Source organism: Brachypodium distachyon, chromosome 3 (genome assembly GCF_000005505.3).
Source record: "Brachypodium distachyon strain Bd21 chromosome 3, Brachypodium_distachyon_v3.0, whole genome shotgun sequence".
Classification (NCBI taxonomy): Eukaryota; Viridiplantae; Streptophyta; class Magnoliopsida; order Poales; family Poaceae; genus Brachypodium; species Brachypodium distachyon.
The window spans coordinates 12,900,054-12,922,707 of record NC_016133.3 but is presented as its reverse complement, the minus strand read 5'-3'; the positions used below and the strand labels follow the sequence as shown (position 1 = coordinate 12,922,707).

Here is a 22,654-nt window from a genome sequence, read left to right as displayed (position 1 = left end):
CCAGGCTACTCGTCTTTTTCATTAATTTCTGAACAGAAACGCTTTTGACTATCCATCAGTACTATGAAACAAATCATATATTTCCTCCAATCATGATCTTTGATGTATCTTGCATGGGGTGTAGTATGGTACGTCGGAAGGAGTGTACGTTTTTTAGGCATCAATGCTTACGTTTTAATTATGTTTATTAGATGGTAAATACTGCCTCGTCGATTGATAATTAAAAATGTCGAGATCATATACTACACGATTACCTGCAGTCCGGCCGTCGATCCCTGCAATGCATTGAGCAGTATATATACCTGCATGTACAGGCACAATATATTCTGGACCTAATTAAACTTGCCTTTTAATTTTCCTCTGTTTTACCATACATACCAGCAAAGCAAAGCAAAAACAATGTCGTTGCGGCCGGCCGGAGTGGTAAAAAAGAGATGTAATCATCTCCGGTGATCTCGACGACGATGGAGTTGATCCTCTTTTCACAGCTAGGAGGGAGAGAGAGAGAGAGCGCAATGCAGTGTAGTAGTGCAGTGCAAGCTCAGCGGCTGGGCTGGCAATAACTCCCTGCCATTGCCATGGCATGGCCGCAATGAATGCCCCTCGCGCACCGATCCCGCTAGCTAGCTAGCTGCTGCTCTTCCCCCGCAATAACTCCCCCCAGCATTCAATACCCCCGCACCCTCCAACCTTCTCCCCATCCACCCTTCGTCTCCGTCCTTCCGTCCCTCGCCTTCGATCCCCTCTTCCTTCCCCGATCTTCTTCTTCTTCTCGCTCCCCCCGGCCGGTCGGCCCTCCGTCGTCGCCGCCGCCGAGCAGTGCTGCAGGGGCTGCGTTTACGTGGAGGTATAGGTGAGTATTTAACTGGCTTCTGATTTGATGATTTCCGTGGCGGCGGCGGCAGAGGTAGATCTGTTTCTCTTCTGCTGCAGCTTTGGGAATCAATCGATCGAGTGTTGGCTGGCTAAGCTTTGTATCGAATCTGCTGGGACTTGCAGGAGGAGGAGGAGTACTGTACTGCTTTCATGGCGTGAGTAGCCAGCCAGGTGCTAGCTAGGGTTCCGTTCGGGCCGGGAAGACCGATCGATCGGGCCAAATACATGCCTGGTGGGATGATGGTCCCGGGCGGCGGCGGGCGGAACATGATCGGCGGTGGCGGCGGCCGGAGCAGCAACGGCGTCGGCGGCGGCTACGGCTCCTCCTCTTCCTCCGCGCTCTCCCTCGGCCAGGTTAATTAATTAGTTTGATTTCTTCTTCTTACGGCCTTTGCATTTTGTCGATCGAGGATGCTGTGAAGCACACATGCAGACAGATTTAATTAGGAAGAATATATACATATGCATATACTTGTTGATTTTCCTGTGATGATCTCTACTTCTAGTATAATATAGGAGTATTAATTTTTAGTCTTACTAAACCCAAGGTTTCTTGGCATATGATTTTCGTAGGATAGGACGGATGCAAAAATCTGTCCTGATCGAGTACCTTTCTACAAGTATGTGTTCATCAAGGGGCCGGGTATTTAATTTACTTTTTCATAGACCGACAAAAAATGCACTGAAGTAGCTCGATCGAAGGCTAGCTAGGAGTTAAATACCAAAAGGGGGGTTCATCATTCATAGCACGTCCATCTCACGGGATTTAATCCTGTTGCTTTCATATCCGACCCTGAGAAATGAAATCAAAGCACACACACAACATACATATGGTTGGTGCCTGCATTTGGATAGATGCATAGACAGCATTAAGTTTTCCTGCCTTTATTTCTCAAGCAGCTGGTTTGTGTTGTGCTGTCTTGTGTCTCCTTTTCCCAACCTATAATTCTCAAGTAATATTTATTGCTCCCCAAAATGTGTGTACTTACTGCCAAATTTTTCCAAACAGTGTTTCCTCGTCAGTACCCAGTGCTGTCCTGGGTACTACTACTACTACTACTACATGTGCAATTTATTGTTTGCTTCTAGCTATCCTGATTTTGATCCTCCCATTTCGAACTCTCGTATGTTTTGTGTACTTCGAGTATTTAAACTCGAGCAATTCCCTCCGGGCCTCTTATGCATGTACTCATTTTACAGTTCAGTAAGTGCAAAACTGTGTGAGATCATCTGAATTCTGCACTTACGGTTAATTGTTTCTGTACTTTTCAGTTGAAATTTAAGATCATCGATCTGAATTGTGCAGTTCAATTGTTTTGTACTTTTAAATTAAATAAGGATCATCTGAATTCTGCATTTATGCTTAATTATTTCTGTACTTTTGAGTTGAAATGTAAGAATGTAAGATTAGGTTCTGAATTGTGCAGTTCAATTATTTTGTACTTTAGAATTAAACTGTAGGATCAACTGAATTCTGCACTTTCAGATGGTTATTTATGTACTTTTGAGTTAAACTGTAAGATCGATCAAGATCATCTCATCTGGAATCCTGAAAGCCCAATGCAGCTGTAGCACTGACCTCTAGAGCATGTGTTTGTTCAGTTAACCTCTCTTGATCAGTACTAATTTCTTGGCTCTCACACAGTTAGTTAACTATTTCTGCACTGTACATCAGTATGACTGACAGACTGAAACTGCTAAAATTGCAATAACAATGCAGAACATGATGGATGGAGGGATGCTGCACCAGCAACACCATCAGCTCCCAGCAATTCTGCAGCATCACCTGGTTGATCACCACGGCCACCTTCTTCCCCAGCACCAGCACCAGCAGGCCGCCACGAGCGAGAGCGACGCCCGGGGCCCCCATGGTATCGGTGGCAGAAACAGCAACAACGACGAGCTGGAGATGAGCAAGTCCGGCGGCAGCAACAACTTGGATGGCGGCGGTGGCGAGGAAGAGGATCAGCAAGAGGAGGAGGACGAAGAGCCAGCGGCTGACGGGAAGCGTCCCCGGAAGAAGAAGCGGTATCACCGGCACACCCAGCACCAGATCCAAGAGCTCGAAGCGTATGAGCCAGCCTCCTGCCAATTCATTCAAATCTTGTTTTGGACAAAATTCATGTAAATTCGTTTGTAATTTGCAAAATTTTGTGGATTCTGCAGGTTCTTCAAGGAGTGCCCTCACCCGGACGACAAGCAGCGCAAGGAGCTGAGCCGCATGCTTAACCTCGAGCCCCTCCAGGTCAAGTTCTGGTTCCAGAACAAGCGCACCCAGATCAAGGTTTGTAAATAAATCCTAATTCATCAATGGCGATGGCCGTAATGAATCAATGAGCTTCTTCTTCTTCAGATGTTTGATTTGATTGATTGATCCATGGCGTGGTTGCAGACGCAGCACGAGCGGCAGGAGAACACGGCGCTGCGGACGGAGAACGAGAAGCTGCGGGCGGAGAACATGAGGTACAAGGAAGCCCTGGCGAACGCCTCCTGCCCCAGCTGCGGCGGCCCCGCCGCCATCGGCGAGATGTCCTTCGACGAGCACCACCTCCGCCTCGAGAACGCGCGTCTCCGCGACGAGATCGACCGGATCTCCGCCATCGCCGCCAAGTACGTCGGCGGCGCCGGCGCCAGCGCCATCAAGCCTTCTTCCCTGCCCCCCGCCGCCTACCCCCCGCCGGTGGAGTCCTCGCACCTGACCGGCAGCATGATCTTCAGCGGCGGCGGCCATGGCGGAGAGTTGGACAAGCCGATGGTGATCGAGCTCGCGGTGGCGGCCATGGAGGAGCTAATCCGGATGGCGCGGCTCGGGGAGCCCCTCTGGGTCCCTTCTTCGTCCCTCTCCGTCGGCGGGGAGACCCTCGTCGAGGAAGAATACTCCCGCTTGTTCCCCGGCAAGCACTCTTCGTCTTCTTCTTCTCCGGCGCCGGCGGAGAACCATCCTCCGCGGTCGGAGGCGTCGAGGGAGACGGGGGTGGTGATCATGGACCAAGCAACCCTCGTCTCCATCCTCATGGACGTCCACCAGTGGTCCTCCGTCTTCTCCAGCATCGTCTCCCGCGCCGCCACGCTCGAGGTTCTCTCCACGGGCGTCGCCGGCAACCTCGACGGCGCGCTCCAGCTCATGTCCGCCGAGCTCCAGGTGCCGTCCCCGCTCGTCCCCACCCGCGAGCTCCCCCTCTTCCTCCGCTACTGCAAGCACCACCCCCACGGCGCCGGCGGAGCCGGAACCTGGGCCGTCGTCGACGTCTCCCTCGACAACTCCGGCAGGAACTCAAACATCCGGCGAAGAGCTTCGGGGTGCGTGATCCAGGAGATGCCCAACGGGTACTCCAAGGTGACATGGATCGAGCACACCGAGCTCCCCGCCGCAGCCTCCGCCGCCGACTCCATGGTCCACGAGCTCTACAAGCCCCTCGTCGCCTCGGGCACCGCCTTCGGCGCCCGCCGCTGGGTCTCGACACTCAAACGCCAATGCGAGCGGCTCGCGAGCGCCGCCATGAGCGTGCACCCGTCGAGCGCGGACTCGGTGGTGACGTCGGCGGAGGGGCGGCGGAGCATGCTTCGGCTGGCGGAGCGGATGACGGCGAGCTTCTGCGGCGGGGTGGCGGCGTCGGCGACCCACCAGTGGACCACGCTCTCCGGCTCCGGCGAGGCCGACGTGCGGGTGATGACGAGGAAGAGCGTCGACGACCCCGGCCGCCCACCCGGGATCATCCTCAACGCCGCCACAAGCTTCTGGCTACCCGTCAGCCCCGCCGAGGTGTTCGCCTTCCTTAGAGATGATTCCACCAGGAGCGAGTGGGATATTCTCTCCAATGGCGGCGTCGTCCATGAGATGGCTCACATCGCCAATGGCCAGAACCATGGCAACGCCGTCTCCCTCCTCCGCGTCAACGTATACTAATACAACTTCTTCTTCTTCTTCTCCATTACTACTAAGCTTCGGTATCTCCATTACTAATTCTTGGTTTGGGGTTTGCAGAATGCGAATGCGAACCAGAGCAACATGCTGATCCTGCAGGAGAGCAGCACGGACGAGGAGGGAGGGTGGTCGTACGTGGTGTACGCGCCGGTGGACGTGGTGGCCATGAACGTGGTGCTCAACGGCGGCGACCCGGACTACGTGGCGCTTCTGCCGTCGGGATTCGCCATCCTGCCTGACGGAACGCCGCCGGACTCCGGCGGCAATGGCGGATGCGTCGGAGGAGGAGGAGGGTCGCTGCTGACGGTGGCGTTCCAGATCCTCGTCGACTCCGTGCCCACCGCCAAGCTCTCCCTCGGCTCCGTCGCCACCGTCAACTCGCTCATCGCATGCACCGTCGACCGCATCAAGAACGCCGTCGTCGTCTCCGCCTCCGACCACCACCACCGCTGAACCGCCCGCCATTCGCAACGGTAAGTAAATTAAATGACATGGAATCCAATCGATGCATTGATCAATCCATGGAGTCATTTTTCTGGAATGATCAAGAATGCTGGTCTGATTATGGTTTAATTTGGATGCATTGATCCAGGGAGATCGATCGATCAAGATCAGGAGGGGGATCAAGAGCGGATCCGGAGGTTTATCATAGCAAAAAACGTGGGGAGTCAAGAACGCACCGCAGACCTTTCTCCTTGCCAAGTGTTGCTTGCATCTGCATTTCCATTTCCATTGCATCCATCCATCAGCTTCTGTTTAATCATTCGTCATCCATCCACTCGATTTCCCTGATCTCACATTCCGAGCAAACACAACAGGAAGATCAAGAAGAGAGGAACACAACCTAGGTCCTGTGATCATGGCTGCAGAGAGTTGGTCTGCAGTGATATGGCACAGGCTCTGAGTTGTGTTGCTTGATTGATTAATTAGCATCTGTTCCAGTTTGCTTCAGATTAGACTAGACTAGGAACACCTTCTCCATCTTAATTAGATTGAATCACTTCACTTTCCATGCTGATCAGTCTCCATATCCACATCAGATCACATTTCAGAAGCAAGCAAGCAACACTTTGCAAGGGCGGTTGGTTCGGGTATTGACTTCTCTTTAGTTTTCTGTCTCTCTGGTCTGCCAATCCCTCTCTTTCTAGGATGATCGAATGTACAATCAGCTAGACTTTCAGCTTGGTTAAATCCCCATCTGTTGTCGCCATGTTGTTCTGTTATGTGCTAGATTCTCTTTGAACTAGACTTGCACAAGTTTGTTCGTGTATTGTGTTTGGAACTGTTTCATCTTGAACTTGGTACTTCATCCATCCGGTTGATTCCATCTTGCTGAGTTGATGGTTTTGTTTTTCTTTTGTTGATGATGTATCCTTGATTTTGATATGTCCTGAGTCGATGGTTTCATTAACTGATTTCTTGAGCAAAAGTGTGAAGAAACTGCAGGGGTTGAATGATCTGTTGGGACTTCATGGGTTCCTAATTTCTGGAGTTGTATGTGTCAAATTGTTGGGCAACACAGATATAACATTACATGTATCTAAACGCTTTTTAAGAATAGATACATCCATATTTTGGCAAATTTGAGTCAAAAATTTAGGATCAGAGGGAGTAATCTCAAATGACACAAGAAGATTTCTCAAACTTTTTCTAAATATCCAGAGTCGATTTATCTCGTTTAAGGATGATGTTGTAATATGGACAATAGGAACTCCAAACACAAAGAAGCAGGTAACTCCACATCAGGGTTATCAGAAAAGAGGAAAAATCATGATTTTCAAAGAGCAGCTCGAGCTTTCGGAAGGAATTTCCAACCGGAGCAAATCAAGCTTTCAAATTTCAATGATGAAACGTAAACATTCAAAATGCTCAGGCAAGTTTAGAGTATTTCAGATTTCAGAGCAGAGGAGATTAACACCTCTTTCAGAGTAAATAATGCACAGCACATGACGAGCCTTTATTTATAAACTTCAACAGACAACAATTTTATTCAGATACAAGAGAACAAGACAAGCTAATTTAGCTATAGCAACTGACCACACTTCCAGGTATTATTTGTGACTCATATACCCAAAGAACACTAAGCAATTGTTTTTCTCATTCTTGGCTTTCAAAACTGCTAATGGAAAAGCTACCCATTGTTTAGCCTCTCTGGCTGGAGTTTTTAGACATCGAGGTACTTGCTGGCTGTGTGGACATCCTTGTCTCCTCTTCCACTGCAGTTCAGCACCACCCTCACCCCATCAGGGAGCGTCGGGCAGAGCTTCTCGAGGTAGGCGAGCGCATGGGACGTCTCCAGGGCAGGGATGATGCCCTCCAGCCGAGAGGTGCGCTTGAAAGCTGCATGTGGAGATCAGCATGGCAAGGAGTTAGATGCTGAATATAACATACAGGACAGGGGAGACTGTTATGATATTGAATGATTTTTAATCGATCAGGAAACACTCGAGCAGGTCCTAGGCAAGTTAGGTTGCGAGTCCTAACAAGCAGCACACTCCAAAGTGTTGTAATATTCAAGCCTATTGCTTAACATTGTGTCAGTGAGGACATGGAAGCTACCAACTCAGCAAATTGATAAACACAACTTATTTTCTATCATTCAGTCACTTGCAGGTACTTGATATTATGTTCAATTATGTGTCTCAGTATTCAAGATTGCAACATAACATGGGTCAGTTAAGATTTACATGCTAAAAAGGTGCCACATGCTATTTTTCTGTAATTCAGTCATTTGCAGATTGGGATTTTGTTAATTGTGTGTTTGAGTATGCAAAATTTGAACATTGACTATGTGTTTAACAAGCTACAGATTCAGAATGCTTTTAAAACACCACACACTATTTATCTGTAATACCGTCACTTTCAGATGCCTTGCCATCTCAAGAATTTCAGCTTTCATTAATAGTGTATCATCAAAAAATTCACATGTAATCTGGAGCAATTATAGTGCCTAAACCATGGTTTCGTTTCACTCAAATCAAGATAACTCAAAACATTCAAAACACGATTCAGAACTTGTGATACTATCAGCATTTACTATATGGATCAGAAGTCAATTAGATGAAAATCAATGCAAACAGTATGCAGGCAACTGATCAAGTATGACAAGAAAAATAAGGAAATGGTAGAGAAACATACCGTCCAATGCCTCCTGGTCTGTCACACTGTCGTATTCAGCACGTCCAATATCCCTCAAGAAACTGTGCTCAGGTCCAACACCAGGGTAATCCAACCTATCACACATAACCATGGATAATTAGCCCACTTGCTGTAAGAAAATAAAATCTTGCAGCGCAAACATCAGAATACTTACCCAGCGCTGATAGAGTGGGGTTCAATGACTTGTCCATCGGCATCCTGCAATACATAACTCAGAGATCCATGGAGAACTCCGACCTCGCCCTTTGTCAAAGTTGCAGCATGTTTGTCAGTGTCTACACCATGACCAGCAGCCTCCACTCCAATCAGTCTCACGTCTTGGTCATCAACAAACTCATGGAAGAGCCCCATGGCATTTGATCCACCACCAACGCAAGCAACCAACACATCAGGCTTGCCGCCCCACTTGTCCATTGCCTGTCTACGGGTCTCCTTGCCAATCACCTTGTGGAACTCCCTCACCATCATCGGGTATGGGTGCGGTCCAGCAACTGAGCCCAAGATGTAGTGTGTGGTCTCTACGTTAGTGACCCAATCACGGATGGCCTCCGAGGTAGCATCCTTCAGAGTAGCAGTCCCAGCATGTACTGCCCTTACCTGTGTAAGCAAAAGGAACCACAGACACATGATGAGAAACAAGTGAACATAATTTGTCAAGAATTCTTCTAGTAATAATTAATAGCCCTTGCAGATAATACCTAATCTACAAAGAGATAAAGCATAAGATACACAAGTTTCGCCCATACCTCAGCTCCAAGAAGCCTCATCCTGAAAACGTTAAGCGCCTGCCTCTCCATATCTTGCGCACCCATGTAGATGACACACTGCAGCCCAAAGCGAGCACACACCGTGGCAGTGGCAACTCCATGCTGGCCAGCCCCAGTCTCAGCGATGATACGCTGCTTCCCGAGCCGCTTGGCAAGCAGAGCTTGAGCCACAGCATTGTTGATCTTGTGGGCACCGGTGTGGTTAAGGTCCTCCCTCTTGAGGTAAATCAGCGGGCCAGTGCCATCAGCACGCTTGTAGTGCTCCGTCAGGCGCTCAGCAAAGTACAGAGGGCTCTCGCGGCCGACGTAATCCTTGAGGATACCATCAAGTTCGGTCTGCAAACAACAGCAAGAATGAGGCGTCAGAATACAATTACCTGCATATTTGTCACATAATCCCCCTAACCAACATGGCTATCATTTATTTATCATGATTCCAGGGCAATAATATGCTCTGATTTGGACACCATACACAGAAAGTTTGTAGTATCTACAGCCCCATGAATGCAGTTCCACTCTGATTGGTCCCCCAACTGAGATAACGAATCCAGAGCGACACAACCATTTCCACAATCCACAGTATGTGGCCGAAGCTCTTGGACAGGGACTACAACAAAATCCCAATCATGTTGGCAAATCAGATATACAGTGGAACACCAGTTTCCCAATTCCAAAGGACAAACCTTATGCGAATTAGATGTGGACCGCTCCCCACCACCTACAAACTAATCATGGCAAAAACAAAATAACTCGAACAAATTATGTCAACAGTATACTACTCCTGACCAGAGACGAATCAAATCAAATCAAACTCTACGACCCGGAGAACCCCCTCCCTAAAATCGACAGGGCACAGGATAATAAGATAAAGTAATCCTCTCCCACAAATCAACATCCCCTGCAGTGCTGAATCTCCTACGGAAAAGGTGCCAGCAAAACGCTACCGGGATTATCAGGACTCTCGGTCCAGAAATCAATCAATCAATCGATGAATCAATCAAGGGCTATCGGGATCCCGGGGCGGGGGCGTGTGTGTGTATACCTGGAAGTCCTGGTCGTCGGCGAGGGCGTGGAAGGCGGCCTCGAGCTCGGTGAGCGCGTGCATGAGCGTCTCGGGCACGTATTTCCCCCCGAACTTGCCGAACCTCCCCATCGCGTCGGGCCTGGCCACCTCCGCCCCGTTCACCCGCTCCGCCACGGGCGTCGGCGCCTCGGCCGCCACCGCCTTCGCCGGCCGCATTCCCGCCGCCACCACCAGGCTCCTCCTCGATGCCGCCGGAACCCGCAGGATCGAGCGCGAGGTGGACACCGCCGACCTCGACGCGGCAACGGCGGCTGCGGAGGCGGGGCTAGGGTTCCTGATAGCCGAAGCCGCCATGGTAGTAACAGGAGGATTAAAGCAAGTAATCGGAGCGTTGGTGGGTGGATTAAACAAAGGAGGAAGAAAAACAGAATGGAGAATGGGTTTGCTCTGGCTAAGCCGAGGGTGCGAGAGGCGGGTATATAAACCGGTCGCGGAGAGCGGGGTTGGTGGGTCCGACGGAGGCTGGCAGGTGGGCCCGGCGTCGCGACTGGGACTTTGGGAAGTGGATGGCCTCTGCCGGCGTCGGGGTGTAGGGCCCACCGGATCCTGTTGGTGGGTAAGCAATCCCGTTCCCCATTCTCTCTGTGTTTGGGAAGGGGTCCACGTCGGCGCGTCTTACGTGGCAAGTCCTCCGCCGCTCGGCCGTCCGATCGGCCAGATCGACCGAAACCCCAGAAGCGTCCTCTGACTTGGCACCCCCGCATGGGCCGCACGTGCTCGAATTCCGTTCAAAATTCTGTTCGCCGCAGCTGCTCGCGCTGTTCTGACACTGTGCATTAATTTCGATGATTTATCACGACGATCAGGTTCAAGTTCAGTGTATGTTGCCAATGTTGGAACCTTGGATGAAGTGCAAAAATATCAGATCATCAGATCTCATGGTTCATGGAGGATTTTGTTATTAAGCATCGGATAAACGAGCAAACAGGGCCGGCCTTGTCGTTGGACGTACGTACGGCTAGCCAAAAATATATCAACCGATCTTTGCGATTCGTGCTGATCTGATCACTGGTACGATGCATATAGTAATAATTAATGGCTATGAAATTTGATGGTAATCAACCTAAGGAAGAGAGATTTAAAAAGAATGATGGGTGCACGTTTTCTTTTAGCTCCTCGTGGTCTTATCACTGGCAATGATGGGGTTATCTCGATGCTAGTCTTATCTCTAGCAGTAATCTACATGTGTCTAAAACTATATGGTGACTAATTAAGATACGCCATATATACTTACAACCTCTAGCGAATAATAAGTTACGCGGTGACCAAATTTCGAGCATATATGGAAATCATTCAGATCCTGACAAAAAATCACCACACCAAGGAGGCGCGCGCTTTCACGTTTCATTGGCATAGCGTGTATCCATGCAAGTTAGAACTTTCGAGATCTTGTGGTGTCTTTTTTCTTCTTCTTTTTTACGAAATGGGCACGGATAGAAGAAAGAAAATTCGTTTCGTGTCGTTCTTGATTGATCGGTTTCTCACAATACTTGGAGACAAGACGATGTCCGCACGGATTTTGTACGTGTCGCATGTGCGTGCATTTTTGTCTATTGCTGCTTCCGATCCATATTATTTGTCTCAAATTTGTCTAAATATGAATATATCTATATTTAAAAAACGTCTAGATATTCGACAAATACGTCAGCATGGAAATTAGAGTGGAGGGATGTTGACGTGTGTATGCATACAGATGGATTGATTTGTCAATCAAATCAAAGGCGGCCAAGGTAAGTTGATGGGGAAAGCCGAAAGGGACAACGTGCCGTAAATTTTATTGTACCAAGCTCGTACCAGTAGCATATCTGCCGGTTACTCGGAGGGTCAAAGCATAAATCAGAAAAATGGAACAAGTACAATTGATAGTATCTCAGTACTCCCTCCGTTCCGGTATACCGGAGGGAGTACGTATTAAGATTTTGATGGAACTTGAACCTGCTCAATTGAGGTAGTAACCATCATTGCATGCATTATATGCGTATTAAGATTGATTGAGCAGGTTCAAGTTGAGTGCGTGTTGGAAATCGCATACTTCAAGCGAAAATATCGGAGATTCCGGCGAGGGATTTCAAGCTTCAAGCACCGGATAAACGAGCAAACAGGGCCTTGTCGGACGTACGTACGGCTAGATCTCGATCGATAGACCGATCCGTCGGCGCGTCATGTTTCCTTTCTCGTATATACGCACTTGATATATACTTCCTCCGCTCCTAAATACTTATCGCGGAAATACATACGGATCAATCAATCATCAATCTTTGCGCTTCGTGCTTACAATAGGTAATATGTATGCATAGGAATTAATAATTGCGTGCTTCCAAAATTAAGTGCTGACCAAAGCATGCTAATTTCGATCAGCACGAAAAACACGGTGGACAAATCACCCCACCTGCAGGAGGCGGTTTCACGTTTCAAGTCCGAACTTTCGAGATTTCATGGCGTCTTAATGAATTACTTCCTCCGTTTCATAATTCTTGTCTCAAATTTGCCAAAAAATGGATGTATCTATTTCTAAAAGGTGTCTAAATACATGTAAGATATCGGTAAAAATTATGGAATGGAGACAGTAGTACTAATAATTTCTACGTGTCGTAATCAATTTATAACTTCAACATATCCTATGCGGGGATTCCCACCTTGGCTTTGCGCTAAAGTACATAAAAGCGATCTTGAGCGAAACGGACATACATAAGCCATCGCCGTGAAAAATGAAAAATTAAAGGGATATTCTTTCATTTGTGTTTTATACTCTCTCCATCCCATATTAAGTGACTTTCTATTACATGTACCTCTAAACGTTTTTGAGGTATAGTATTCATATTTGGACAAATTTTAGTCACTTAATATGATACGGAGGAAAGCATGTGTGAGAGGCGTATGCATTTCTCAATAAAATCAACGGCGGCTAAGTTAAGTCGATGGGGAAAGCCCAAAAGGACGTGCCGTATTTGATTTAATTAAAATGAAGCTCGTAGTAGCCTTTTCGCCCAGTCATGGTTGCTCAGGGGGTCAAAGGCAGCATAAATCAGGAAAAAAGGAACAAGTAGTACAATTGATCGCATCTAGTGGTCGTCCCCAGGGAGACTGCCGCTGCAGGACCGGTCACGACGGGTTAATTAATTAGCTAGCTACGTGCCATCCTTGAGAGCCTGTGTTGTGTTTGACCCACGAAACGGCCTTGGCAGCACGGCGTCGACACCGTTTTCGTTTCAAACGTTGATGCTTCTTCTTCTTCTCGGTGTGTCCCAGTCGAGGTAGGTAAGTGGGTATATAGGTGGCTTCGTACGTGCCTGCCTGCCAGCCTGCGCCGGCCGGAAGGATCAGCACGGCATCAAAGTGCCAGGAGGTTTTTTACGAAATTGCCTGATAGCCCAGGAGTGCCGGCCGGGAGCTGCTGCACGTGAAAACCAATTAGTATACTACTTCCATCGACGATTCATATTAATTATTTTAAATTTATCTAAATATGAATGTATCTGTATAAAAAACATGCATAATATTTCCGCAAATATGGATCGGAAATGAGTACGTATTAAACTGGTTTAATACTAACTAATTAGTTAATCGCGCATAATATTTCCGCAAATATGGATCGGAAAGGAGTACGTATTAAACTGGTTTAGTACTAATTAATTAGTTAATCGCTGAATGTTATGCGTGCGTGTGGTTGTAGACACGTGCATGGATGTGACGTGAGAGGGGTGGTCAGGTCAACAAGGATTGGAATCAGCTGGTCGATTAACTCAACAGGTGTCCTTCATATAAAAAAAAATGGGTGTCGTCCTACCCATCTCCACTCTTTGATTCAAGGGATTCCATACAAATTTTGGAGAATTCTTAAAACTCCCGAGAACTTTTAGGTCTCGTTTTTTTTGGACATTGTACTAACGCAGAAGCTACGCTCGTCCTTATGAACGCACACACGCATACTCTATGCTTATGAGCACCTCCGAAAAATTGATCCGGCAGATCTTGAGAGACTTACGAAGTCATCGCCAGCGTCTCGCTGTTGACGGGTATGTCACCTACTACTGAAAGAATAACGTCGGTTAAATCCTAAAATAATTCAAGAAAAATGTGACACTCATGTCAAAATCTAGGACTTGAAGTTGGATGGACTGTTCCACCACAAGTAACCAAGACACCTGAATTAGTCTCAGTTTACAACTTTTAGGACCCGTTTGATTTGCGGATTTTGAGATTATAAGATTTCTTTTTCTATGGACTGCTTTGCATCCGATTCTGAAACAAATATCCATGTATTTGTTCTTGTGTCGCGATCAAAGGGATTTTCTACGCATTCATGCGTATTGAGCTTTTACGGGATTTAACACGACATGGCTTTGAGAACCAACCATTGGCTGGATGCTTAGGGTGATGTTTGTACTCCCAGCAAAAAAAAAAAGGAGAGACGTACTGTTGTTACAGGGAAATTAATTTGTGATTGATAAGACCACATGGTACAGAATTGAACAGTATGTAATTTTTTTTAAAGGACTTGGAAAGGTCAGTCAAAATAAAGTTTGTTAAGAACAGATTGGGTGAAGCACTAGAGATGGAGACACGCACAAGATGACACGATGATATCATATAGTATCACCCATGGAACAAAGTTACAAATATAACTGGTTGAGCATGCATGAGTCGAGTTGCTGGCTACATCACCACAAGTCCAGAAGGTACCAAGAAAGCTACTCTCTCATTGTCATCGTCTCTCTCTTCTCTCTTTTTGTTTTGAGTAAAAGGCACCCAAAGTTTCTATGATTTCACCAAGGTGTCAAGTATGTCCCTAATTTTTGAAAATGCACGTTTAGGTTCTCATTGTGATCTCAGATTCCTCGTCTGTATGCATAACTCCGGCCGCATGACATGGCTGCCACCTAAGTTTTGGGTCCACACGTCAGGCAACGACGTGGCACTGCCACCTAGGATTAGTGACATCTGCATGTATTCAAAAATGAAATCTTTTTACCACTCTTGCAAAACTCATCCTTCTCTTGGTAGCCACATTTTTCTTCTTAGGAACATCTGCCACGCGGGGGGTCGCCACATCGTCGCCTGACATGTGGGCCCAAAGCCTAAGTGGCAGCCACGTCATGCGAACGGAGCTGTGCATACAGGCGAGGGATCTGGAATGAACCACTTAACAAACAATGAGAATCTAGACGTGCATTTTTAAAAATTAGTGACCTATTTGACACCTTCGCGAAAGAACAGGGATCTCGGCTGCATTTTACTCTTTTGTTTTACACGAAATCTCATGTTGTTTATCTATATGCTGCCCTTCTCAACTTTTCCATCGCACGTGTGTAGCCACTAAACCGGCCAAGTTACAAAAAATAGTAGACCAAATCAATGTTTTGTAGACAGCTGGGTCATACCAAATCGACGAACATAAGACTATTTATCTGCCGCCTAAAGCAGGCAGCAAATGATGCAGCACGCTGCTTACTCACCCCAGACACAGAATCAAAGCAGCGGTATAGCATGTTTGCTTTGACGAATTTCAAAAGCAGACAGAAAAAGGGAAGACAATGTATTCACCAAGCGGATCTATATCACTATTTGTTTATTCTGCTCCGCCTTCCTAGTAGCTCCATTTTAGGGAAGCGACGTTTTAGCGTCCGCACAGTCTATCCTTAGAAAGGTGTATTTGCACTAAAACAACGACAAGCATTTAGAAACAGAGGAAGTAACTTCTGACTCATGGTTTCGGGACCGAGGAGTAGTATATGTAAAATGCCCATCAAAATTAGCAACATCCAGAAAAAAGAAACCTTTTCGCAACAAAGGGATTTCATGTGTAGCAGCCAGAAGAAACATGCCAAGTGGCTTATTTTCAAGACTTGACCACAACATTATAAAGCACAGCTATTGTATCATCACCAAAAGGCACTCAGGTTGCTAGATTTAACACAAAATGTTTAACAGAAACAACCAAGTACACAAAGATTGAATTGGCTGAAATGCTAAGTTAAGCATCTGCATGGTTGCAGGCTTGCAGCAGGCTATGAAAAACACAACCCACCCACCCACACAATGCAAATATGCCTTCTGTTCATAAAAGATGATCCCACAGCTTGCATAGTCTACTGCTACAGATGACTCAAGTTTCAAATTGAGTATTCTACAAAAGGTACACTGAGGCAACATTTGGTGCCGCCCACAAATCGCCTGAAACTGACCCAAAAAACCAAACATCTGTTTTTAATTTAACAAAAGCTTCCTAATTTACAGGATCCTAAACTTGTGACGACAGATATGGTGCTTCCAGTGTTTTCCGACACAAGGCACAAAAACAGGCGTCGACGATGTCATTCGAGAGAAACGCTACGCCTTGACATACTTGCCAACATATGCCTGCTCGCGACACAGCCCGGTTAGAGAACAAAACTGAGGTAAAAATGGAAAATAGCGGGGGAGGCAGCTGGGGTATACCTGTACAAGTTTGCTTAGTTTTTCTTTCGAGTACGCCATATAAACCTCAATCTTCTCTTTTGTCTGTGGGGTGTTTTCAACCGTGCTTGTAACCTTGTCGACAACCTTTTTCACAATGGTCTTGTGAACCTCTCTGGTCATCTGGCCCTCTTTCCATGTAGGTTTAAGCGCTTCCTTCACAAAGTCGGCGAGTGCAAGCTTAAACAACTTCAGTGCCTTGGACTCCTTGCTCTTCTTATTGTCACCATCTTCAGGAGCCTCACCCTCCGTATCTCTGGGTTCTCCTTTCTTATTTTCTGAAGGCATGGTGGTTTCATTAACTACAGACGTAGCCGCATGAGCAGTTGGTACAACCGAATGGGTTAAGAGCACTGGGTTGCCATTGCTAGTACCAGCTGCCGTTGATACCTGAAATGTCTGGGGAGCTTGTTGTTCAGATGGAATAGGGTGTGTGGGTTGGACCATGCCTGCTTGTTGCTGTGCCCAAGGCCACATATTGGGTTGAACAGCTGGTGTTGCAGCTGACGAAGTGACCATCAAGCTTGGATTCAGATTAGGCTGTGACGACTGTAGTCCAGTGGTACCAGTCTGCATTAGAAACGGTGCCAAAGATGTTACTGCACGTCGAAAATCCTCTCCACTCGTCGCTGCATTACGAGGAACGGGAGCCCCAACCATATCAGCTGAGCTGGAGTTTGGTAATACCGATAACCCCTGCAAGTTTTGAGTCTGACTTTGCACATACTGAGAAACAGGCAGGAAATTGTGTGTATTGTGTATGCTTTGAATACCACTATCTTGGCCAGATAACCCCTGCAAGGTTTGATTCTGAGTTTGCATATTTGGAGCAACAGGCTGGAAGTTATGTGTGTCTTGCCTGCTTTGTGTGCCACTGTCTTGGCTAGGATTGGGCATGTCCATGGTGGCCTGACGCTGACCAGCATGCGCAGGAGTGGGACGATTCTCTGGAACTTGACCAGCGACGCTGAAATTCTGTCCATTAAGTATGGAGAGATCTGGCAATGCATGCGGACCTGGAGTATAGCCATGCTGGTTGTGTCCCATATAAGGAGCAGCCGTCTGAGAAGCTAAAAACTGATCTTGCCTGTTTGGATGTAATGAAAAATCACTTTGCTGCAGTTGGCTATTAAAAGGCAATATGGAGGTAGCATTCTGCAATTGGCTGGTGACTGGAAGAGTTGGTGCAGGAGGAATTGCGTCTTGGCTCTGTGCTATTTGGCTCAAGTTTTGCGCTTGTAAAAGATTAGCAGCATGCATTGCAGTTTGCATACTCAAATTGCCAGTGGTGCCAGATCCACTCGGCCCATCAGTGCCAGCTACCTTGTCATGGTTCATGCTGTCTACACTAGTTTGGATAGGACTTAAAAACTGTGGCTGTTTTGAAGCAGTCATTTCTTGTTTATTTTGTGCTTGTGAACCAAAATCCTCCTGAGGGATTATCTGGTACTGACTCCTTCCAGCTTCTTTCAATTGGCGGTTTTTGTACTCATATCCAGTATCAACTCTGCCAGTACCCTGAGAACCAGGGTTTTCCCTGTCATCTCTGGATAAAATATGAGAGCTTCCATGTGTAGCATTAGTTTGTTCACCCCAATTCGAATAGTTTCCTCCTGTTGTACGCGCGTCACTGTACTTCGGAGGCTCATCAGGTGGACCCAGTCCCATTTGACTCTGGGGAGTTTCCTCATGGAGATATGGACAACTTTGACCACGACGGCAGCGACCTTCAGCAAAAAATTTACAGGGCTTTTTATTTTCTCTACGGTGCTCAGTCCTATTCCCAAACGATGAATCAGGGCCACCTCTGCCATGAGCAATTTCCCTAACATCATCTCTCCATCCAACATGAGAAGCAGAATCATCATGAGCATATCGGCAATTTGCACCTCTGCTGCACCTTCCCCTGACAAAATCATTGCATTGATCAGCAGACCTATAATCCCTTCGGGGTTCAGACCTTTCCCGGGTACCTTCTTCATAATGACCTCGAGAAGGCCTGCTCCGCAAATAGTCATTTGGTTCTCGTGGGTCCATAAAATCCTTGTTCTCATGGACATATCTTTCCCTTGGGTCTGCAGCATAAAGCTCATCGAACTCCCTACGCCCGCCATCTTCATGAGGAAACCTGCAATGTAAGCCTCTTCTGCATCTACCAGCAGTAAAATCTCTGCAGAGCAAAGAAGGTCCTCCAGATGCTCTGCCTCTGTCAACCCTCCAATCAGATCCACGGTCACTAAAATAAGGACTTCTGCTTCTGCCTCTACCTCGCTCTCTGCTCCTGCTCCTGCTTCTGGATCTGCTTCTGATCCTATTCAAGAACAAAAAAGGTGACAGAGAGGTGTAAACCTACGAAAATGAATCTTTTAACAACATTTCAAATAGTTATCTTTTACTAGAAATTCTGAGGATCTCTTACATTCAGAAATCATTTATCAAATCTAGAACGAATAGTAGAGTTTTCTGTAAGTACATACGAATGAGAAAAGACCCACATTTGTATTATTGTGTACCTAGTAGAAATGATTAACAAGTAAGCCTAATGAAGAAATAGACCTAGCTTCACTTATTTTGCATAATAACCATCGACTCTATATTGGACACTCCAGTGATAACTAAATTCAACTTCAAATTTGCTCTGAAAGTTGCTTTCAAAATAATATACAGCGAACAAATAATCGAAGTACCAATACATGCGCATTAGACGAAACTGATTACTTTCCTCAAACAAAGGAAATGAATTAGTCCATCACCACAAAGAGAGAAGTAATAACTTGTTCAACCATACCTGCGTGACCTGTTCCAAGCACCTCTTGGGGATGGACTGCGGCTGCGCTGCCTCCATGCATCAGGACCAGACGACATCCTAGAAGGATAACCACGACCAACAGCTGTGCCCCAACCATCACCACGTCTTCTGTCATCTGCATATCTGCTCATACCTTGGTTACCAGTTGCCTTCTCCAAACCTAACTTTCCCCAGCCATTATTATTATGCACATCATCAGCCATTCTAGAAGGCTGCGATCTTTCAGAGGATGCTTTAGATTGTCTCTCCTTGATATCTTTATTTAACCCATGAGTATGTTCCTGCTCCTGTCCAGCACTACCTCGGTGCATGAAGGCATCTGGTTTTAGGTTCGAAGATTCACCAAGTTGCTTTCCATTATCATTAGTGCGATCCTGACTAGGGAGCGAATCCCCATCTTTACTTTGATCGTCCTTATTCATCGGAGGAGACTCATCTTCACTGATCTCAACTATATCAGGAGAAATTTCTTGTGTGTCCCACTTGGACCTCCCTCTCCTAGCAACACCAGTCATTTTAACCTTTTTTATTAGTCTGATGAAATTGCTGATGTTAAATAGTTCCAGACAAGGGTCTCCCTTCCAGGTTATCCAAAACAATTCTTCTAGTTTTCTCTGAAATAGTCAAGGAGTATGTATATAGTTATAGTCAGAGGTAGCAGCAGTGACTGAAAGGAAGATAAGTTTAAATTACTATGCAGATAAAGCATAATGTGAGACCAAATGAAACAATGACTTAGCTGACAGACAGTTGTACAATAAAGTAGGATTCAAGATCAGAAAACAGGAACTTATGTTCAAGAGAGGCATGAATTTTCGCTCTTAGGGGTGACGACTTCTATTATTCAGACAGGGCAGAAATATGTTCGACATGTTGTGTCAAATGTACCTTGATTTTTTTAATCTTGCTTGACTTTTTATTTGACCCAAAAAGATCATCACATAATATATCAATGATTTTATTTCAGAGGGAATCAACACCACAAACTGCTGAGCCCGGGTTAATCCATGCCAGGGTTTATTCGTAAAATTTTACGTGGATATGCAGTTAATGGTGACTGGATTATTTTGTGTGGATTTCTTGTGTTCAACAGCCAGACAGATAATTTCACACCAGAGATACTCACAAAAGCAGAAACCTTAAAAAAATGTATCCATTCAGAGTAAGTCACAATCAAGATCCATAGACAATACAACCCTCATGCAAAATTATCTCATTATTACAACAGCAATTTACAGATAAACAGGGTACCCCGCTGCATGCTTTATACACTTACAAAAAGCTAATCTACAAATTTAGGATTGCCTATCAATAGAATGGTTCAAGCAGCAATTGCAGAAATCTTGGTCATCAACAACTTGAGTTGAAGGTTCTCCTTCAATTACTCTGTTCCGGTGGTTTTGCCAAAGTTGGTAGATACTTAAGGTTTAGTTACTGTCTCCAGCTGCAGAGACCTCGGGCACTGACATTACTCCCAGTCTCCCCTCAATTGCTGTGTTCCAGCGATTTGGCCAACTTGGTGGCATTTAACAATTCATTTGTTTCTTTAATATAATTGCTAGCTAGGGTCTTGATGACTAAACCAAAAGGTCAGAAACTCCAAAAGTTGGCATTAACATAATCCTGCATATGAGAAAGATAACTATCAGCTCCCATGAATTCCTTTATGTTTTCTCCCTACTATAATTGTCTGCCGCTTGATATTACTAGGTACATTGGAACTATAAGACTGTTGCTTAAAGAATTCAAGTACAGGACTACCACTGTTGCTGGTTCTTCTAAACGTCAACCATCTAAAGTAGGTTTCTTGTCAGTAATATAGCTAATCTATGGATTGCCAATTGGCCACAATCAACAGAAAACAATACAATTAAATCTCTGGTTGCAAGGTTTAACATTATCACAACATTTTCAATAATTCTGGTCATCAATCACTGCATATCCACATAACACGGCTTAGGTTCTCACAAATCCAATGATCATCACAAATGCAGGAATCGGAAAGACTCAAAAGAAGAATCACACCAACAAAATTCATGCTGCTGACTTGTCTTTGTTTGGCATTTATGTATCTCCTAGAAAACCCATATTTATTAAAAGTTTGGACTACAGAGTGTCTCATGGTGTCCCATGGAATATCATGTTGGTACGCAAACAAAGAAAAACAAAGTCACATGCGTGCTTATTGATAAAGGATAGAATGAGATGTGACACTAAGTTACATACCTGAAACTGCACTCCAAAATTGCCCTGAGATGAGGGAGACTCGATCCGCGGCTTCTAATCTTCGAAATAAAAATCATGGAACTACAATTAAATTATTTTCCATCTGACAAATGAAAGAAAAGAACTTGTCAAACACAAACTAAAACAGCTCCTTGCGTGGGTCAAAAAAAATACTGAAGTGGATTAGTAGACGCATACTGCAAACTGATGAACACAAGCCATGTGTAGAACTGAAAACATCAACAGAGCCAACAAACAAAAGCTACACGGATATAATCATGTACAACATTCCGCAGACTGTAAAAGAACACCCTTTACAGGACTCCAGTACACAGTGCACTATGCATCAAAACGAAAGGCAAACCAACAACTTTCTAAGTCGCCCGCCCCAAGCAAAATGTTAGTCAGCCGCTTCAAACGCGGAAGCTCCGAAACAGAAAACAGACGACGCACAACATGCGGTATCGAAACCTTGAAGCTAAACAAATACATGCATACATACACTCGTACTACAACGCTTGACCTAATCAAACCAAAAGAGATTTATACCTACAAAAAAAACCCGGAGGGGGGGGCTTCCGACTTTGCCCGCGGCCCGCCGCCACACGCAGCACAGGAAACTGTCGTAAACCGCGACCGAGCCAGAAAAGATCTAAACTTTGGGGGTCTGGTACAGCAACAGCTCCCCTTTAACCCATCAGAAACACGAGGGGCCGGGGGTACAACAAGTAAACCCTACACTAAATCTCACGGCGCAGAACTCGCAAGCGGAACCAATCAGGGACCAATTTGACACCGGGACGCTCCCAACGCGCCAGAACGCCGGACAGGCCGGCCGCTCCCCAGCGCCGCACATTCCCGCGTGGGGTGGAGCTGGAAGGGGAACAGAGCAGGTGTGGGGAGGGAGACCTTGGAGGCGGGAGTGGAGGGGAACAGGAGGCTCACCTAGAGCGGGCGGGACGGAAGACCGGCGGCCGGCGCGGGATCCGAGGAGCGAGTCGTAGGGCACGGGGCGCCGGCGGACGGGGGCGGGGGAGCGAAACCCTAGAAGTCGTAGCCGACGCGGTGGGGGGGGGGGGGGAGCCGGAGGGAGCACGTTTGGCTGGAATCGCGCACGCGTAGAGAGAAAGAAAGGAATTGCGGCGCATTGGAAGAGTGAAGAGGATCGAAGCGGGTCGGGCATGGGATTGCCTCGCCACCCGGAACCGGAACGGATTCAGATGGGCCGGGCCGCGCCGGCCCCTGGGCCAATCAGGCTGTTGGACCTAGCCCGTGTGATTACTGTTGGTCTGTTGCTTTTCCTTTAGAAACGGAAGGCATTCCTCTGAAAAAAAGAAGAAGAAAAGAAACGA

The 22,654-nt window shown here is 46.5% G+C and overlaps 3 protein-coding genes across 7 annotated transcripts; 1 reads left to right on the top strand and 2 right to left on the bottom strand.

Annotated features, from left to right (window-relative positions):
- The first annotated feature begins 643 nt into the window (after positions 1–643).
- LOC100838099 (homeobox-leucine zipper protein ROC7) lies at positions 644–6,165 on the top strand. 3 transcript variants are annotated; one of them, XM_014901628.2, is made up of 7 exons: positions 644–847; positions 1,000–1,230; positions 2,597–2,946; positions 3,043–3,160; positions 3,269–4,774; positions 4,862–5,274; positions 5,394–6,165. In XM_014901628.2, the coding sequence occupies exons 2-6, from the start codon at positions 1,102–1,104 to the stop codon at positions 5,252–5,254; spliced, it is 2,496 nt and encodes an 831-aa protein (XP_014757114.1). In that variant the 5' UTR covers positions 644–847; positions 1,000–1,101; the 3' UTR covers positions 5,255–5,274; positions 5,394–6,165. The 3 variants fall into 3 exon arrangements, with proteins under 3 accessions (XP_014757114.1, XP_010234287.2, XP_014757112.1); XM_010235985.3 differs by having other exon boundaries at positions 644–853; XM_014901626.2 differs by having other exon boundaries at positions 644–907.
- A 557-nt stretch (positions 6,166–6,722) lies between these two features.
- LOC100828003 (tryptophan synthase beta chain 1) lies at positions 6,723–10,209 on the bottom strand. Its single transcript, XM_003573303.3, has 5 exons — positions 9,770–10,209; positions 8,707–9,063; positions 8,115–8,557; positions 7,940–8,034; positions 6,723–7,141 (listed from the first exon to the last, which is right to left on the bottom strand). The coding sequence occupies exons 1-5, from the start codon at positions 10,103–10,105 to the stop codon at positions 6,966–6,968; spliced, it is 1,407 nt and encodes a 468-aa protein (XP_003573351.1). The 5' UTR covers positions 10,106–10,209; the 3' UTR covers positions 6,723–6,965.
- Positions 10,210–15,685: 5,476 nt separating this feature from the next.
- Positions 15,686–22,408, bottom strand: LOC100827695 (zinc finger CCCH domain-containing protein 55). Of its 3 annotated transcripts, none has more exons than XM_010235982.3 (5): positions 22,248–22,408; positions 21,303–21,405; positions 19,056–19,690; positions 16,250–18,578; positions 15,686–16,171 (listed from the first exon to the last, which is right to left on the bottom strand). In XM_010235982.3, exons 3-5 carry the CDS (start codon positions 19,589–19,591, stop codon positions 16,142–16,144), a joined length of 2,895 nt encoding a protein of 964 aa, XP_010234284.1. In that variant the 5' UTR covers positions 19,592–19,690; positions 21,303–21,405; positions 22,248–22,408; the 3' UTR covers positions 15,686–16,141. The 3 variants fall into 3 exon arrangements, with proteins under 3 accessions (XP_010234284.1, XP_010234286.1, XP_010234285.1); XM_010235984.3 differs by having other exon boundaries at positions 21,303–21,383; XM_010235983.3 differs by having other exon boundaries at positions 21,303–21,361.
- Positions 22,409–22,654: the final 246 nt, after the last annotated feature.

Coding starts and splice junctions, on each gene's coding strand:
- LOC100838099 (XM_014901628.2), top strand. CDS start 1,102: ATGCCTGGTGGGATGATGGTCCCGGGCGGCGGCGGGCGGAACATGATC. Junction 2,947..3,042: donor CAGATCCAAGAGCTCGAAGC/GTATGAGCCAGC, acceptor TGGATTCTGCAG/GTTCTTCAAGGAGTGCCCTC. Junction 3,161..3,268: donor ACAAGCGCACCCAGATCAAG/GTTTGTAAATAA, acceptor GCGTGGTTGCAG/ACGCAGCACGAGCGGCAGGA.
- LOC100828003 (XM_003573303.3), bottom strand. CDS start 10,105: ATGGCGGCTTCGGCTATCAGGAACCCTAGCCCCGCCTCCGCAGCCGCC. Junction 8,035..8,114: donor CCCCACTCTATCAGCGCTGG/GTAAGTATTCTG, acceptor TATGTGTGATAG/GTTGGATTACCCTGGTGTTG. Junction 7,142..7,939: donor AGACCAGGAGGCATTGGACG/GTATGTTTCTCT, acceptor CTCCACATGCAG/CTTTCAAGCGCACCTCTCGG.
- LOC100827695 (XM_010235982.3), bottom strand. CDS start 19,591: ATGACTGGTGTTGCTAGGAGAGGGAGGTCCAAGTGGGACACACAAGAA. Junction 18,579..19,055: donor GCTTGGAACAGGTCACGCAG/GTATGGTTGAAC, acceptor GTTCTTGAATAG/GATCAGAAGCAGATCCAGAA. Junction 16,172..16,249: donor AACTAAGCAAACTTGTACAG/GTATACCCCAGC, acceptor TGTCGCGAGCAG/GCATATGTTGGCAAGTATGT.